Source organism: Corvus kubaryi, unplaced genomic scaffold (assembly GCF_017639235.1).
Source record: "Corvus kubaryi isolate FWS band 111438036 unplaced genomic scaffold, C.kubaryi_AGA036_p1.0 137, whole genome shotgun sequence".
In the NCBI taxonomy this organism is placed as follows: Eukaryota; Metazoa; Chordata; class Aves; order Passeriformes; family Corvidae; genus Corvus; species Corvus kubaryi.
Window position 1 is genome coordinate 14263592 of NW_024580671.1, and position 18619 is coordinate 14282210.

The following is an 18619-nucleotide window of genomic DNA, read 5'->3' on the forward strand; positions in this document are numbered from 1 at the left end:
TTATCTCAGGGGATGTTCCCTGATCTGGATAATTTGGAACTGGGAAACCACACTGACTACTCAGCAAATTTCTTAAGAGGCCAGAGACTATCCCTGGCCTGGTCAATAGGTAACAACTTTCTTGTACTAGACTAAATTTGTGCTAGTGCCTTAGAGCAAAAGGTTCCATATCCATTACAGGTCCCTTGAAGCATTTGGTTGTTTGAAGGATCAGTTCTACCCAGACGCAGTCAAGAATGTGGTACATGCTGTAAAGGGCAAGTCAGTTTGTGCCTGTCTTTTTAGCAATTTTTTTTTTAAGGCAACTTCTGTGGCATAGTTGATGCTTCACATAACGAGTATGTATGCTGTCATATTTGTTGTGTGAAAATAAAGAAGAAATCATAGCAACACATTTGTTCTTGTGGAAGCAGCCCAAATCAAAGGAGGTAGTTCAGGAATGACTTTCACAATTTGCAAATGCCTAAGGGGAGTTATGATAGCTGGTTCTTTAGCCTAACATTCAAGGGTATCACAGAATCAAGTGTTTGAGCACTGAAATACAGCAATCTGAGATTTAAAAAAGGAAAAAAAAATGTAGTGTAAAATAATTGACTACTTGAAATAATTTAACAAGGGCTGTAGATGGATTTAACAGAAGTTATAGTGGGTTTTTCATTGCTGGTACTTTTAAATCAAGATAAAATGGTTTGTTCATGCAGACAGGAAATGTAGGAAAATCTTATGACCACATTAGTTCAGACTAGAAGATCACAATGGTTGGTTTTGGCCTGATAATCTGTAAATGCATTGTCCAGAACAATATAGTAGTTTCTGTGCTCAAGTCACAAAAGTCCAGGAAAAAAAAAAAGGGCCATGTAAACTATCTCTGTACACCCTCTGACACTTCAGTGTGAAAGCAAGCATTGGCAAAATGGGGGACAGCTTGACTTTCCAGGGAAGTAATTGAACATGTCTTCTTTGGTAGACTCTTGGTCACAAAACTTTGCGAGCTTATCTGCAGCCTTTGAGCTGGTTGTGCTGCAGAAGTTCCCAAAGGACATTCTCATCTTTGCAATGTGCTGTGCAGACATGTTGACCCCTCGGTGTGGGGAGCTGCTGAGAAAATGTCAGGCACTTCTGGAAATGGTGTAGACAATATATGTAAATTGTTGGTATTTATTCAGTCATGTAATGGGGCAGAATAAACATTATTCCTGACATTGCCATTTTTGATTAATGATGAATGGAGCTGGCAGATGTTCAGCTGGCCGCCAGATGGGGTCTGCTCAGTCCAACAAACAGAATAGGAACAGTCTGGGTCTCGTAAAGCCAGTACTGACAAAAGCTCTGACAAAATCTGCAGTTCATCCAAGTGATACGCCAATTTTTTAACCTCAAAACGACTAAGCTGTTTAAGAATGGAGGTAGTACAACCAGTGAAACTGCTTATGGAAGTGAAATGGGGTGTGGAAGGATGGGAGCTGGTTAGTTTGCTGGAGTTTCAGCAGGTTTTTTCCTGCCGCAGGAGCCACAGTCTGCGGCTTTGATTCCCTGTGGCTGGAGCCGCGCGGGGCCTTCTGCATTTACCCACGGTTACAGGTGTAATGGTCGTGTCTCTGGGCACATCTCCTCGGCTGCTGGTGGGGATCGACTGCGCGTAGCGTCATTAGCCCAGGATGGGCTGTACCTCTCGGGGTCAGATAGCCCGGCGCTGGTCCTGGCCCCTCGGCCGGCCGGTCTGGCTGCCTGCTCCCAGCGACGGGGAATCAGCCCACGCGAGGAGTTGTGGAGGCTCCTCGCGGCTCGCCATGAGACTCGCGTGTGCCCAGCCGAGGGTCAGGGGCAGCCCGCAGGAACGGGGTGACAGGGCTGGGGACAGGGACACTGCTCTGAGCACCTCAGCCCGCGCCTGTGCCCGTCAGGGCCGGCTTCCTTCAGTGCCCTGCGGGCAAAGCCATTCAAATTTACAGAAGTGCATTTAAACCCATGCAAATTCTGTTCCTGGGGGAAGCGATAAGTGTCTGAGAAGTGCCCAGTCGCTGTCCCGCTCGGCGGCCCGGGCAGATAAGCCGCCCCCGGCCGCGGGACCTCGGCGGGGAGCGAGGGACGGGATGCGAGGAGGCTGGGTCGCCGCTGTCCCTCGCAGCGGTGGGGCGCGTCGGGGCTGTGTGTGTTGCCGTTCTGACCCCGAGATGCAGCGCGAATAAATTCCCTTTGATAATGACTTCCCCAGGGAGACAAAGAGCGGGAGGGAAGAGGAAATTTGACCGCGCTGTTCACGGTTACATTGGCGGTGCCGGGGGGAAGCCGTCCGCCTGCCTTTGAAGCCGAACCACCCGCCTCTCGGGGCTTTTTGTGCCTACGGGGGTGGGGGAAGTGGTAAAAGCGAGGGCTGGCAGCCTCTTAGAAAATGCCCCGGTGCTACTTCTCTGTGCATAAGCTGGGGCTCGGACGTCTCTTTCCCACTTGGAATGTGCCAAGGGAGGCAGTGATGGACGGCTGCTCTCTGTGATCCTCGGCTTCAGATAGGGTTTATTATTTTTATTATAGTTTTGTTATTCATGTACAGCGACCTAGAACAAATGTTTTCCCGTCCTGAACCCAGTCCTTCCCGTCCGGGTGCGCGGGGCGGCGGTGGCCGGGCCGGGCAGGGCACGGTCAGCCCCGGGCGGCCGGAGCGCGTCCAGGGTGGGGTGGGAAATCTATTTCGGGCGTCAACACGAACAAAAGCACTGTCACCAAACCGTATGTCCGTCGTGTTCTGAGCACAGAATTTATTGCTTCTGCAGGCGCTCGGTCCCCTGGGTGGGCAGGCGGCCGGGACGGCGACCCTTACTGCCTCGGGGCCGGTGGCAAGAGACGCTCTCCCTTCCCACGGTTCCTCCCCCGCCTCGGGCTGCACTTTGAACGAAGATCGCTGGTGGCAGAGATTCCTCCCGCCGCCTGACGGAGGAGCGGTGAGGGGCGCAGGGCGCTGGGGTACGCCGGGGGTCGGGGGTCCCCCGGGCGTCGGCGGGAAGCGCTGCCGGTGCCAGTCCGGGGCGAGTTTGGGGAGGAGCGCTGGGGAGGAGGCTGCTCCCTCCCCGGCTTGCCGCCCCGCGGGAAGGGGCCGGGGGGCGGCGCAGGGATCGCTCCCGCTGCGCTCCCAGCAGGCGGGACGGGGAAAGGAAGCGGTGGCGCCGCCCGGCAGGGACGGGGCTGGAGGAGCCCCCGCCGCCCCTTCCCTCGGCGGGGCCGTGCCTGGCCCTGGCCGCTCCTCCGGACCTGTGGGGACAGGAGGGAGCCGCGGGCAGCTGCCGGCGCCGGTCCGGGTGTGCGGGTCTGTGCAGCCCCGGGGCTCGGTGTGAAGCTGCCGCGGCGGGGCGCGGGGTCGGGTCTGCAGCCGGCATCGCCTCTCCTGCGCCGCCTCCCTGGCTCCGCCAGCAGCCCGGCCGCTGTCTCGGTGCCGCACAGAGGTAATTTGCGGTTACTTGTATCCGCTTTCCCTCGCGGCGGCTCCGCCGGAGGGGCAGGGTAAACGGGTGGGTGCCGGTGGATGCCGGTGCCTTTGCGCATCCGGGTCCAGAGCGTGGGCACCCGGGGGACTGGGGGTGCCTCTGATCCACCTGAACGTCTCTGAAACTTGGTCAGGATGGGAAACCTCCCACCTGTCCTTCCGGGATCTCTGCCTGCTGAGGAAGGCACCGTCCCGGCTCCTCCGAGATGAGGGTGCGCAGCTCGGCGGGGCTGTCAGGGTGCACGGGGCTGGGCGCGGAATGTTTTTTACTTTTCTATTTTTTTACAATTCCTGTCTTGTGACTTATTGAACACTTTCTTCAAGTGTTTTCTCTGGAAACTTGTCTCAAATGAGGGCTGTGAGCCCTAACAAAGAAGAGTGTTGTTCGACAGCCAACAGGTGATGGGGTGAAACCTGAGTATATGTGTACATTGGAGTAAAGTCTGGCTGCTGTTTAAAATAGAATTTAAAAAATCAATGGGAGACTGTAAAAGGCAAGATTTCCTTCTTTCTAAATCTGTACAACCTCTTAAGGAGAGGGGGGGGGAGCATCCGTGAGAATACCTCCTCCTCGGCTGGAGGTTTGGGTCTTGCCTCACTGCAGCGTGCACTTGAGTTTCCATCACCAATGTACAGAGCCAAGGATAACACGGCCAAATCAGATGTGTTGGCGTGGGGCGATGCTTTGTCACGGGGCTTCCTCCTTTTCTTAAATGCAGGTAGCCTGTCTTTGCAGTATGGCTCATCAAAAGAAAATACCCTGAAAAGGATCGTCTGACTTCCAGTTGGAAAAGTGATCTTTGCGCTAGGATGCTAGAGAAGGAAAGCAGTTAACTCTTCTGTTGGTCCTTGTATACTGGCTAACGAAAACAGTTGTTACTTCTAGGGCCCATCTAAAGGGCTTTTGCATGAACAAGTAGAGTGGCTCCATTCCTTCCCCACTGCTTTGGGTAGTTCATTACTCAAAAGGACCCAACAGCTGTGTGCTGATGCAGATTCTACTTATCAATTCTGGATCCAGACTTCCCACACAGAGAGCTATAGAGCTCCCTGTAGATATGTTATTTGTACCGTAGCTAGGGAATGGAACTTCCTGATCACGTGCATAATACATATTGGAAATAGGCTTTGAATTATTAGTAGTCACTTTATAGTGGTTTATTGCTGTTATATTGTGCCCTTCCTCTTCTAATGTAGTTATCTTGCACCAGAGATTAAATAAGCAGGTGAATGGGCTGACCATGCTAATCTTAACTCGTTGAGCCTTCATTGTGCGTGGATGCATGTGATATGCATCTTGTATCCCCTATAGCCTTGTTAACAAGCCTTCTAACAAAAAAGTTGTTAAAACAATTTGCCCTGCAGGACAGAGTAAAACAGCAGGGGGTGGGCAAGGAGATGTTTGTCTAACTTTGCTTGCAAATCATGATCTCTTCTATCTGGTCAGGGGGAACATAATCAGTGAGCTGGAAATCCTAGCATGGGGATAAACCTTCATATGGGCTTCCGCAATGGCCTTGTTCTAAGTTTGATATCCCAGTATTTTTGTGCCCATAGCTTTGTAATTAGGAGCATAGTTTGTCTTTGCCTCTAAGGAATTTGTCATACAACTGTTTTAATTCATCAGTGGAAAAAACACAGTAATTGCTTTTCTTTTCAAATCAAATTTAGCTGTGTAACTCAATTATGTTATTCATAGTTGTCAACCTGCCAGTGAAAAACCTCCTTGTAGGCTATAAAGCTTTTTTTGAGAGGTAGTATTTGAACAGAGCTGAAACCTCAAAATGTTCCATGGCTTTTAAAAAAACAAAGCAAAACAACACATCCTTGCTGTGTTCTGTAGGTGTCATGGCGGGAGTAGAAAGACCACCTTTCTAGTCATCCCTTGGAAAACACTTATTTTTTCAGCTGTTGTTTATATTCATTTGAATCCTCCTTAGGATGTAATCATTTTAAACAGATCACTTTGAAGGATGAGTGCAGCTGGGGGGCAGGGAGGAAGAACCCTGTAGTTTTAAAATGCAAACCAAATTACACTTGAACAGGAGAGGAAGAACTCCTAAACAAGCAATTGCTAAACTAGTTCTTCAGATAGCCTACTGTTAAGACAGGCTGGATTAAAAACCTTGTTGTCAACAACCCCACAGTATTTGTGATGTGGCTGTATTGATATGTGGTGTACTGTCAATCATTTTATAGCCAGCTTCTTCACGTTTGCCCTATGGGAGCATTTTTCTTTTGAAGTGAATGATGTCCTTTGAGCTGTCCTAATCTCAGTTCGTTGAGGTTTGTGGACCTTGCTTTGAACATTTCTAATCATCTTATCTTGGGGGGAAGAACCCTGATTATAAAGTTGCATTTTACATTTGGAGGTAAGGTGCATTCTTCTTTTATTCTCCATCAGCCACACTTTCAAACTGCCCTGTATGACTGGAAACTGGACCTGTGAGTCTGTGGTTTCCTCCTGTTGGAGCTGGTGTGCGTGCTTTCTGAAACGGATGTGTCAGAGGAGGCCCAGGCAGGACCAGTCTCTGCAGAAAAGCAGCCTTGTCTCTCTTACCAATGCCTTGTCTTCCTTAGGAATTAGGTAACATTCCTATATTTATGTACCTTTGCTGTGCTGGAGATCCTGACGTTGCCCAGCACTGCTTTTTTCACAGTGGAAGTAGTATGTAGCCTTAGTGTTCAAAATACTCAGAGAAGTTAGTAAGTCATCATGCATTCAGATTTTGGGTTGTTTCCTTGTCTTTCAAGAGAAGTCAGAGAATTTAATTTTTGATCTTGTGGAGAGAGGGTTTCGAACAATCAATATGAAGCAATTACTCAGTTACTTGGAGTGCTTGTGAGTGTTGGGTATTGTGTGAACAAGGCAGGAGTACGCTCTGCTCAAGTGACCAGGCGCTGACAGAGCTGAACCTGTCTCATTGCCTAAATTGTGTTTCAAATCTTCCTGTGGGATGTGGTTGAGGTCATGCTGCCTAATGAAATATTGTCAAAGATGTTTCACCTGCTGACTCCTTTTATTCCTGGCTTATTGGGCAGCAGTCAGTTCTTGAAAAGGGACCATTTGACCAATACAAGTTCTTGCAATGCCATAAGAATTAGAAATACCAGCTTAGGTGTCAGTGAGTGGCACATTATTGCAAAGCAGGCATCTGCCCCTTTCTAAAGGGAAATGGTAAAACAGTTCATCTGCTGCTAAGGTCATCTTGGAAGGAATTCAGCTTCTCAACGAAATTCCTAGTGACTTTATATTTAACAATTATTTGGATATAGATGATGTGTGACACAAGCTGCCAAACTGAGCATCCCTATCCATCAGCAATAGTGAACACTGTTACCTTTTTTTGCTAGAGTGATTTCCTAATTGCATCACATTATTTCTCTGTCCCTTCTTCCTCACACCCCAGTTTTATGCAAGCAATAACAGAAACATACCTCATGCATGACTTTACTTCCACTAGTGAGTGGGAAGGGGAAACAGTTCTGTATTCCTTGTCTTATTATTTGGTTCTGAGAGCAAGTAATTCAAGGAATACAAAGTATGTACCAGGAAGTCTGTCTTTCTGTTTGAAATATATAGGATTGAGCTTTTAGGACTGAGTTTGGTTATATTTGCCTTCCTTGAGAAAGATAGTAATATGGCGATGTTAAGTTCAGAAGCTGTTGTGCTAACCTTTAGTGGTTCAACTTGAGTAAGATTGCAGACATGTGCCTGACAGCTCACCAGCTTTCCAGAAATAGCCTGTTCTCAGAAGGGAAGTTGGCAGGCTTGCTTGCCCCATCAAATATTAAATTAATCTTCTATTACAGTGCAGCTATGAAGTGTGTTGGCATCTTAGCAGTGCACCAAAAATAGTGTGTATGTTTTTGAACCAGAAGTTTTTGAAATAAAGTTAAAAAATTAATTTTTTGGAGCACTAGCCCAGTGGAAGGGTTAAGTAATCCCATCTCTTTTTATTGGGTGTGGGAATATATAGATGTATTGAAAATAGGGGTAGATAAGACCATGTACTGGATAGTATAATTTCTCTGAGTTTGTAGCTTTTGGGTGCATATGACCACTTTTTATGGAGCAGGTTTGGGTTTATGTACTGAATTATCAGAACCTGGCACTAACCAGTGCCTCACGCTTGAAGGAGAAACTCCTGTTGAGTAACTAGCAGAATATTTGGGTAAGCAGTCTTAGATCTTCCACCTGTGATCCAGGAGCAACTTATTTTCTCTAAAACAGGGGTGATGAAACTGAAAGTGTAATGTGGGACCCACCAGAAGTTTTTATATTGCGCTTCTCATTAGACCCACCAGCAAGGTTTACGTCTAGGAGATTAAAATTTTCTACAACTCGGATGTAGCACTGACAAAATTGGATCTGTGTTTAAATAAATAAGTAAAAAAATGTCCTAAAATGGGGAAGGCACAGCTCATGCGTAACATGGTAGTGTAAGAGCAAGCTTGTCCCTACCCCAAGTGGTCAGGATATCTGTCATGTTAGGACAGATCCTCTGTGATTTTGGTTATCTGTATTTCATTGAAATGCCTCATCTGAATTTCCTAAGAACTTCTGCTAGAATTAATAGAAGATATAGATCTTGTTAGGCTTTTTGCTGCAGACTGCTATGGATCTTGGTGAGAGCCTTCTTTGCCAGTTGTGACTCAAAATGATCCCACTGATACTAAGCTTTGCAGGCTTCATGAATCAACAAAATCATCTCCCTGTAGGGTTTTAAATTGACAGAACAATCATGATGTACTTTACAGAAACTAATCTGGCATAATTGGATTTCAGATCTTTAACAGGACCAACGCCCTTCCGCTCCCATACAGCTCAACCAAAGTTCTCAGAGGAATCCAGCAGATGCTTGCTGCTCTGTGCCTACCTTGTGAACAACAGGATGCTACTTGCACAACAGTCTTTCCCCAATAATTTCTTCAGTTTTTGACAAGTGGTTGTCATGTCTTTTGTTTCACTAGGTAATGACTTCAGGAAGAGCTTGGGTCATTCCTGTTGTTAGTATCTGTTCAATGAGTCTTTCCTAGATACACCTACATATATATAACCTGTGATGTGAAACAAGCAGAACTGTAAAAGGTGACAAGTGTTAATACTGAAATACATTGTGGTTGCCAAAAGTGTTAATTTGTGCCTAGGTTTCTCAGGTTTTTTTTTCTTCAACAGTTTTATTTCTGTAACTTTTTAAAGCACTTTTGAATTGCTCGTTGTAATGCAAGTTGTAATGAAGCTTCAGTAATTTATTGTTCTGGGCAACACAAGGAATACTAAACCATTGTAAGATCATTTACACTGATAATTAGTTGTTCATGTCCAAATCTAGTAAAGTGCTATTAATCTTTTTCTCCAGATCAATTGCTTGATGAGCTGCAGCTGAAATATTTAACACTTCACACTTATGCCACTGGAGATGGAGCCCAAAGCCAATAATCTTGTTTTTGGGTGTCAGCGAAGCTCAACCTCTGACGATGACTCTGGCTGTGCCTTGGAGGAATATGCCTGGGTCCCCCCAGGCCTCAGACCAGAGCAGGTACCAACCATGTTTCTGCATTTTAAAAACAAGCCTCGTAAGGACTGTCTAAGAGAGTGATATGCTGCCTCTATAAGTCTAATTAAATTCTTATAATGTATAAAACTTTAATTCATGTACAACCTTTCATTTCTTTTTTGTTTCCTGTCCAATGAGGCCATGTGTAGGGAGCTTAAAGTTCTCAACCCTGAGGAGTTTTATGTTCCAAAAAAGTTCCCAGTCAAGGTTTTTCAAAAAGTATATGCTGCAGAGGTATGTATTGCCAAGTCTAAAAGCAGCATAGAAGTTTGTTTTCTGTTTGAAAGAAGTTATTAGGTTAAATTAAAGCTCATGGCATACCTCATGACATTGTGCTCCCTGGCCAAGTATTTCACTGCACTTGTATGACTCTTTAAGTAATTAGGCATTTGACATCTCGAACATGGATGGTATGGCAGTGCATATAAATGAAAGCGTTCAGTCACTGTGACAGGTAATAATGTATTTTACGCCTGTTTAAATAGTTGTATGGCTGCCATTTGTTCATGCCAGGATTTCTCTTGCATGATGTGTGGAGCTGACACTTGTGGTTTGGTTGGCTGTTCTTTCCCCTCTTTAGTCCCCTTTTTTTGTGCAACATCACATGGCAATGGGAATAAAAGTGAGATTATTGATGACCAAGTTGCTATAGGAGACCAGAATGAACGGCTTATGGTATTCATTCATGGTATTGATGATATTGCAACTGTGCTGAAGTTGTGTACTCAGTAATATTCAAAACTCAAGACTTCAGTGCTAAATGGCCAGGGTGGCTTTGCAACATCTGCTAAAGGAGGCAGAGCAATCCTGGCAAGCTTGTACAGTCCATAGTTTAAAAAAGTGCAGAAGATGTCTCTTTTTTGCAATGCAGAGATTTTCTTAATCATGAGTAAAGTAACAAGTCAGCAGGAATGGCAAATAACAGGCTATTTTTAGGGCAACTCTTTATCACTTACTTAAGCATCTATAAGAATCCTGATGAATCAGACCTTAAGGCAAACAGTGAGCTAACATTCTGCCAGAACAATTAAATGCCCTAAAATATCCTCATAATCCCAGCTAGCCCAAACTCTCTAAAGATGGGAGGGTTTTTCCCCCAGAAGAGCTAGTTATTTTGAGAACAGTGCAAGAAACTTGAGAAAAGGGCATAAACTATTTTTAAAGCTTCACTTTTTACTGCATGTTATCTTTTTCTGGAGCATCCTGAAATACAGTCAGTAGCAAGTGGGCTTACAGTAGATTTCGGTTGTTTAAATTTTGGTTAAATGAAGACCAAGTCATGTTTTGTACAACCTGTCTCTCATAATTTTGATTGCTTCCTGACTTAAGTGACTGATTAATGCTTTTTTTTCATCTGCCTTCACAGTAATAAGCTGTTGACCTGAGCATTATTTAAATCTGTATGGCAAGTAATATCTTTGCCAATAGTCTGCTCTTACAGCCCCAGGCCTCGTGACAAGCTGGAAACTGCATAGGAAAAACAATAAATCTGTAGCTGTTCCACAAAAATATTTTTTGCCACTGGGCTTTGTCATAGTGTTCATTACAGCTTTCCTGTCATAATATTCTTCTAAAAAAAAAAAAAAAAAAAAAAAGAGTGAAGACTGATACAAAAACATTCATCCTGTGAAAATTTCCTGGTTAATTTGCATCTGATTGAAATGTGGCTGGATCCAGCCTCCTCCCAAGGGAAGGATGTTTCCACCTTCTTACCAAAGCCCACATGGAAGCAATGAAAGCTGATGCTTTGGGTGAACCTGATCAGTAGGAGACTACAAAACAGCTTTTGTCTCAACAATGTGTAAAATGCAGAGAGCAAATTAAATTTGTTTATATAGTGGCTGTTTTCTGGAAAGCTTCATGCCTTGTGTGGTAAATTGCAGAGGGAAACTTAGAATTTCCATGGAGTCGTTGACCAGCCCTGAAGGGGGTGGGAATAATGAGAACATTAAATGTGCATAATTTATGATACCCCCCTAATTGTCACTGCAAATTGCATTCCAGAAAAGCAATTCAGCAGCTGGGTGCTAGTTTTATCAGAGACTATTCAGGTTTGCTGAGCTGGTTCATCTGGGTCTTGTATTTTCAGCACAAACCCTCTCACAGTCTAATGTAGCGTGACCTCTTCTTCCTTCGTAAATCAGACCTGAGATAAAACAGTAGCCAAAGGACACTGGCAGTGCTTGGGGCATGTGTGTCTCTGGGTCTGAACTCTGTGTTTCTCCTGGTCAGGTCCAGCTGTATTTTGCCTCCTTGCCAGAGGAGAAGGTCCCTTATGTTAACAGCCCTGGAGAGAAACATCGGATTAAACAACTTCTGTATCAGCTGCCACCCCACGATAACGAGGTAAACACAGAATTGAGGATGAACCGTCGGGGCTTGGGTCTCCCTGGCAGCTTTTCCGTGGACAATTACCTGCCTGTGTATTTATTACAAGCCTAAACCGTGGCCTGCACTGGCATCTGAGCTATAAAGCAGCACGGTGTGTATACTGAGTCCATTGTTCAGCTGTCCACTTGGCTTGTGTGCAGATAAGAGCTGTCTGGAAGGACACTGCCTTTGCTTGTTAGGGAGGCTGGTGTCACTGCAATAAACTTAACACAAGTTGGTTTTATAGTGTTTGCAGCCACCCACCAATTACCAGGAACCTACAAATTCCTGGAATTGCATTGTAGGCACAAAAAGGATGCTTTGTGATAGTAAAAGGTTTGCATCTCAGTTATGCAGTGTAATTTGGAGTAGAAGTGGAAATAACAAACAAGCTCTTTGTAAGGAAAGGGGCGGGGGTGTCACTACTTAAGATCTTGTGTATACCGCAACACTTAGTCGTGGGCACTTAACCATAATTCTAAAGGACAATATTATGGCTGATTTAGCTTCATTCCATTATTAGCAGCAGATTTTGGATTAGCTTTTAAAAGTCTCTTTCTTGCCTAAACAACTCCTCAGTTTAGGATGGAGGGTTTTTTCCTGTAATGGGGGAAAAAAAAATTTTCCACACTATTTTTGTGTTATGCCATATTACCTAAATATTAAAGTGGGAAAAGTTTCATGATGATTGGCAGCATGCCTGATGAATTCCTTGCATATATGCACTTACTTACTCATCTGCTACATTAAAAGCTCAGTCTCAGACAAAAAGTTGTCCTGTGTTTTCACTGGAAGGTGAGATACTGCCAGTCGTTGAGTGAAGAGGAAAAGAAGGAGCTGCAGATGTTCAGTTCTCAGCGCAAAAAGGAGGCACTGGGACGAGGCACTATTAAACTACTCTCCCGAGCAGTGATGCACGCCATTTGTGAGCAGGTAACACACTGGTGCCACAAGCCAGCTACAGGGCTGAATAATGTCAAACTACAGTAGCTCAATATCAAAATTTAAACTTATCTCTGTCTGTCTGAAAACAACAACAACAATAACAGATTATTTTTGAAACTGCATGGAAGAAGAAAGAAGGTAGTGCTTGCTTAAGCAAAATGTACCTTTGATACTGGGAATGAACCGAGTCTTTGATGTATTTCTTACTCAAAAAAAAAACCAACCTAATGCTGCTCATACTAAAGTAATGACAAATAAAAAGCAGACATATGCTTTAAAATGTTATTTTGTATAAAATAAACTTATATTCACAAAAGGTTCATTGAGATGCAGTTCATCTAGACTAAAACTGATAACATTTTTTCCTCTTGTCAGAACTTTGGAATAAAATTTCATATTGGGTTTGGTGGTTTAACTTAGTTTAAATGTAAGAAGCTAGTAGAGCGTTGAATGGGAACTGTGCTCACTTTCTGGGTTTGTTCCTAGTGTGGTACAAAAGTAAATGGTGGTGAAGTTGCAGTTTTTGCCTCAAGAGCTGGGCCTGGTGTGTGCTGGCATCCCTCGTGTTTCGTGTGCTTCACATGCAACGAGCTGCTCGTTGACCTTATCTACTTCTACCAAGATGGAAAAATTCACTGTGGCAGACACCATGCTGAACTTCTCAAACCTCGATGTTCAGCCTGCGATGAGGTAAATAATCCACATTTTACAGCCAAGCTACACTCCTGTTGTTCAGCTGACAAACTGCATCACTTGAGAAATTCCTAACTCCAGATGCAGTCACTTAAGAAGTCAGGACACTGTTGCATAGCAGAGTTTGAAGGCTGAGGAGTATTTCATTTCTTGTCAAACTGGAAATATTACAAGCAGTAAGATGATATTTAAAAAGCAAACACCTGTTTGTGTTTAGAATTGAACATTCTCAAATATTCCAAAATACTATCCCTATAGAAGCTTCTTTAATGGCTGAGTTCCTAGGTTCCCTTTTTTTTTTTGCTTTAGAATGTAGTTTTTCTATCTTTTTATTCTTGTTCTTATAGAAAAGGTCAATTGTTGTGGGAGATTGTTGTTTCTATCTTTGTATTGAAAAGGGAGCAAAATAAAAATAAATTTAGTGTGTGAACTGCAGAGTTTGGATATTTTATATGCTCTAACTCCCAAGGTGAGGTTTTGGCCACTTAACTAAAAGCATCCTTTTTATCTCTGGAAAGATAATTTTTGCTGATGAGTGTACAGAAGCTGAGGGTCGCCACTGGCACATGAAGCACTTCTGTTGCCTCGAGTGTGAAACGATCCTGGGTGGACAGAGGTACATCATGAAGGATGGGCGGCCGTTCTGCTGTAACTGTTTTGAATCTCTCTATGCAGAATACTGTGAGACCTGTGGGGAACACATTGGTAAGTGTGTCCTTTTTAAGTGTTAAACTTACAAATTAAGGGAAAACCAATTTATGAAATTACTTCACATTCCAGAAGTATGAATTCTGCAAGTCATTTTTTAGAGAGACCCAGAGCATTGCTTTTTCTCCCTTTCCAGGTGTTGACCATGCTCAGATGACCTATGATGGACAGCACTGGCATGCCACAGAAACCTGCTTTTCTTGTGCTCAGTGCAAGACCTCTTTGCTTGGCTGCCCTTTCCTTCCAAAGCAAGGGCAGATTTACTGTTCAAAAACGTGCAGTCTGGGAGAGGATGTTCATGCCTCCGACTCTTCTGATTCTGCGTTTCAGTCTGCTCGATCCAGAGATTCCAGGAGGAGTGTCCGCATGGGAAAAAGCAGCCGGTCAGCTGACCAGTGCCGCCAGTCTCTCCTCCTGTCGCCGGCCCTCAATTACAAATTTCCTGGCCTTTCAGACAATGCCGATGATACTCTTTCTCGTAAGCTGGATGATTTAAGCCTTTCTAGGGAAGAGGCAGGCTTTGTTAATGATGACTTCTGGAAAGGAAGAGTAGAGCAAGAAATGCCTGAAGACCCTGAAGAATGGGCTGAACATGAAGACTACATGACTCAACTTCTTCTGAAGTTTGGTGATAAAAGCCTCTTCCAGCAGCCCACTGAAGTAGACATTAGATCAAGTGAACACTGGATTTCTGATAGCATGGTCAAGAGCAAGTTGGACTTGAAAAAAAATAATCCAAGCCTAGCAAGTAAGAAATATCAATCAGATATGTACTGGGCCCAGTCACAAGATGGTTTGGGAGACTCTGCATATGGCAGCCACCCAGGCCCTGCCAGCAGCAGGAAAATCCAGGAGCTAGAGATGGAACATGGGGCCTCAGGATACAAACATGACCAAACACCATGGTATGGAGGTTCACTCGAATGTCTGTCTGACCTGAAACAGCAAGAACAAAGTGTTCGAGACTCAATGGATTCCTTGGCTTTGTCTAACATAACAGGTAATGGAGAAATAAATGAATGGTTTTGATGGAGAGGTCAACAAAAGCAGGCATTGTGGGAGTATTTTAAAGGAAGATTTTTCATTTCACTGATTTCTAAAAAGCTTTAGAATCAAGAGATGCATGTAAAGTAGGCAGTAGCTTTTATCAAGCACATAATCTTTTACAGGATATGTTTCTGCTACTTAAATCCTATTGGATTCTTCTCCTTTCCTTTTGAATTCTCGTTCATTTGCTTAAAGAAAAAAAATCATTGATGTTAAACAGAATAAGAACAGTCTTAAACTACACATTTGTTATATACAGACCACTGCTTTAAGCAAATGACTATTTTTCAATACCTTATGTATTAAGAAGTTGCATTATATATTAGGATGATATTAAAGATAATCTGCAAAACACTTTAGATAATTTCCTAATTTGCTTCTAAAAATATGGAGGAAATCTGAAAGGATGGTAAACTTCTTAGCTGTAGAAAATTAGGTTTATGAGATTATCTTTCCCCATTGACTAAAGGGAAACTGGTAATGCACTTCCATGAACCTCCTTGTCAAACGTGATTGAAGTTGCCCAAAGGGATAAAGCGTGCATTAACCTTCCTTTCCTATTTCTGTACAAAAAGCCCAAACTTGGCAGTTACGGACCCATTTGAAATGTTGTTCGATCATTGTTTCCTTTCCTTTCCTCCTATAACCCAAATTACTGCAGCTACTTGTCTAGCTGAGGCCCAGCCACAGGCTGGCTGCATTTGCCAAGCAGCAATGGAGGAACTGAGGAGGGCAGCTTGGTTCAGGGGGCATGGGAGGAGGAGGCACTGGAGGTATTGCACCTGGGACCATCACAGGGCATGTGACGCTGCTGTTGTGGCAATGAAGGGTCAGTGGACACAAAGGTGGAGTACAGCAGACCAGCTTACTTTTGATGATTTTTGGAGAGTAAGGATCCTTCTTTGCAAGGCAGTAAGCTTGGCTTTCCTGTTCCAACAGCTGGAACATGAATTTGGCAATACCAGAAATGTGAAATATTTTAGCCTTAAGAATGGCAAGCACAGACTGTAGAATAATTTTAAGTAACCCTTTTTTCTTAAAAGGCATACCTGTATGTATGTTTCAAAATTTTAAACCCACTGAACTTATGCTCTTGATGTCCTCATGACAGCTAACTCTTTGGTCATCAGAGCTAATATTTAAATGTTTTAAGTCAAAACAAAGCTTATTCTACTATGAAGGGAGTCTTTTTTGGTAATAGTTTAAAAAAACACTGGCTGACAAGAAATGCTTCATAGTTTGTTATAATACTTGTCTCTTTGATAACTCCTCTCATTTTCTTTTTCCTCCTTTCTCCACTCCCACCACAGGGGCTTCAATGGATGGAGAAGGCAAGCCACGACCATCTCTCTACTCTTTGCAAACTTTCCAAGAACTGGAGGTGGAGGACTGTGAGAAGATGAGTAACATGGGAACTCTGAATTCTTCAATGCTCCATCGGAGCACTGAGTCCTTGAAGAGTCTGAGCTCAGAGTTGTGCCAGGAAAAAGTCTTGCCAGAGGAAAAGCCGGTGCATGTGCCTGTACTGAGACGATCTAAATCCCAGTCTAGACCACAACAAGTGAAGTTTTCAGATGATGTTATCGATAATGGAAGTTATGAGAATCTTGAAATACGTCAGCCTCCAATGAGTGAAAGGACTCGTAGGCGTGTTTACCACTTTGAAGAGCGTGGAAATCGGCCTTCTCACCATCGTAGAAGAAGTAGGAAGTCTCGTTCAGATAACGCACTTAACTTGGCCACAGAAAGAAGAAGCTCTCCGAGAGAGAGATTTCGTTATTACTCCCCTCAGGATCATGAAAAATTTCTTCAGAATAGAAGCTCACGTGAGCTTCGGGCCTACATTCAAAATGCAGAGCTGTATGGACCATATGCCCATACCAGGTCTGACTATGCACTGCGGAATCAGGTGGTTGATAAATTTTTTGGATTGTATGGTGAGGAAGATGACTCCTGGTGTTCAACTTCATCCTCATCATCTGATTCTGAAGAGGAAGGATATTTTCTAGGACAGCCAATTCCACAGCCACGGTCACTGAGATATCCATACTATACAGATGATCTTTCTGGTCCAACTACTGCGTTATCTAGTTCTCAGTTTGGACAAAGGACAACCAAATCAAAGAAGAAGAGGGGACACAAAGGAAAAAATTGTATTATATCTTAATTAATTACTAATATTTCTTAATTGGGAGGACCAGTCAATTCTGTAGCTACAGTTTGAACCACATCTTTTTATATTAATAATTGTACTTAGGCAAGTTGCTAAAGTTCGTAATGCTTTGCCAGTGTAAATGATAACCGTGCCAGAATTTACATTGTAAAAGTAACATTCAGAAATGTCACCACCCCAAATGATCTGCTCAGATACTGCTAGGTTTACATACTGTGTTTCAGCTGTCCAAATACTGTTACTGCAGTTCTTAATACAGACTTTTTGTAGACATTTTATTTTATGCTCACTATTCACCTACATTGAATGATCTGAGAGGATTCAACAAAGATCAAAAAATAAAAATGTCAGTCCTGTGCTGTAGCTGTATACACACAGAGTGATCTTTGACTTTTTCCTCTTGCTGCCAAGAAAAAGAAGGCTCTATACTGTGCCCTTTCTTCACTGATAAAGCTCACTCTTCCTCATTCAAGTTTCCATACAAAAACTGGATTCTTTTTATTTGGGAAAATGCTCCTTAAAAAAGGAAAAATTGTAATGTGGGAGCTAAAATGCTTGAAGCCTTGATGTATCCTAAAGCATCAGTGAATGTTTTGTACATTTAACTTTCATGGTTTTTCCTCTACAATTTTTGAGAAAGTGTGAGGTGGTTGGTTTTGGTTTTGGGGGTTTTCACATGCCTGTTTAAAGGAAGATATTAATTCAGCTGCTGGAATTGGACTTGGCTGCCAATGAGTTGTGATGTTTTTTCTGTCATGCCCCCTACCCCCTCAGCAATGAGCGAGGTACAGCTGCTGGAGTCCTTTGCTCAGGCATGTAACCCCATTTAAGTCAATGGATCTACTTATGTAACAAATATTTTCATATGGGCTTAAAGGATTAGGCTCCAGAATTGTGTCTTTTCACATGCATTATCCAGGTTTTAAAATGTATTAGCTGCAATTCTAAGTCAAAAAACAATGATATTTATAATGTAGTATTTCATAGGCTTAAATGTATTCATAATTTAACAGTGCAAATATAAATGTACATACTGTACAGTTAAAAGTTTTAAAATCTGAATATTTTTATATCCCTGAATTTGAAGAAGTTTGTTACAATATCAAACTAGATTTGTTAGGGGTTTAACAGCAGTGTTATGGATGAAATATTGCTTGTATTTTAGTCAGGGGGTTTAAGTTGAAAAATGTTCAGTGCAAAACAGCTTAATTTTGTCTACTAGGTATTAAAAGCTCTGTATGCATGGTGGGGCTATGTAAATACTCTGTATGGCCCTCTTAATCTTGCAAGTATTATTTATGGATCAAGCAAAATGTAAACTATATAAATGTAAAAACCACACAAGCTTGGAATATATCATTACAACCAGTATGCAACTCCTGTGGATGTGGATTTTTTTATTATTGTTGTTCCTCCTTCCCCAAAAGTAATTTCTAAAGTTTGCCTACCTAAAGGAAGAGAGATACTGTGTGGTTCTAGAAGGCAAGCTGGCAAAAACTATACAGCAGGTAATCACAGTAGTTGACTTGAACTCAGCTGTGGAGCAGAAGCAGCTCTTTTAAGTTATAATAAACTTCTTCCACTGCTTTAAATAAAGGGCAGAAATTTGTTAACAGTGACATCCACTAATGAAGATAGTAAATG

At 43.1% G+C, this 18619-nt stretch overlaps 2 protein-coding genes across 4 annotated transcripts; one reads left to right on the top strand and one right to left on the bottom strand.

The window, feature by feature from the left end:
* Positions 1-1818: 1818 nt before the first annotated feature.
* On the bottom strand, positions 1819-3537 carry LOC121659473 (basic proline-rich protein-like). The gene is made up of 2 exons (XM_042017568.1): positions 2819-3537; positions 1819-2341 (listed from the first exon to the last, which is right to left on the bottom strand). The coding sequence occupies exons 1-2, from the start codon at positions 3535-3537 to the stop codon at positions 1819-1821; spliced, it is 1242 nt and encodes a 413-aa protein (XP_041873502.1).
* On the top strand, positions 2851-18351 carry PRICKLE1 (prickle planar cell polarity protein 1). Of its 3 annotated transcripts, none has more exons than XM_042017957.1 (8): positions 2851-2939; positions 8842-9021; positions 11272-11385; positions 12205-12342; positions 12841-13044; positions 13566-13752; positions 13892-14755; positions 16113-18351. In XM_042017957.1, the coding sequence occupies exons 2-8, from the start codon at positions 8890-8892 to the stop codon at positions 16967-16969; spliced, it is 2496 nt and encodes an 831-aa protein (XP_041873891.1). In that variant the 5' UTR covers positions 2851-2939; positions 8842-8889; the 3' UTR covers positions 16970-18351. The 3 variants fall into 3 exon arrangements, with proteins under 3 accessions (XP_041873891.1, XP_041873892.1, XP_041873893.1); XM_042017958.1 differs by lacking the exon at positions 2851-2939 and adding an exon at positions 3356-3437; XM_042017959.1 differs by lacking the exon at positions 2851-2939 and adding an exon at positions 6095-8452.
* The last annotated feature ends 268 nt before the right edge of the window (positions 18352-18619 follow it).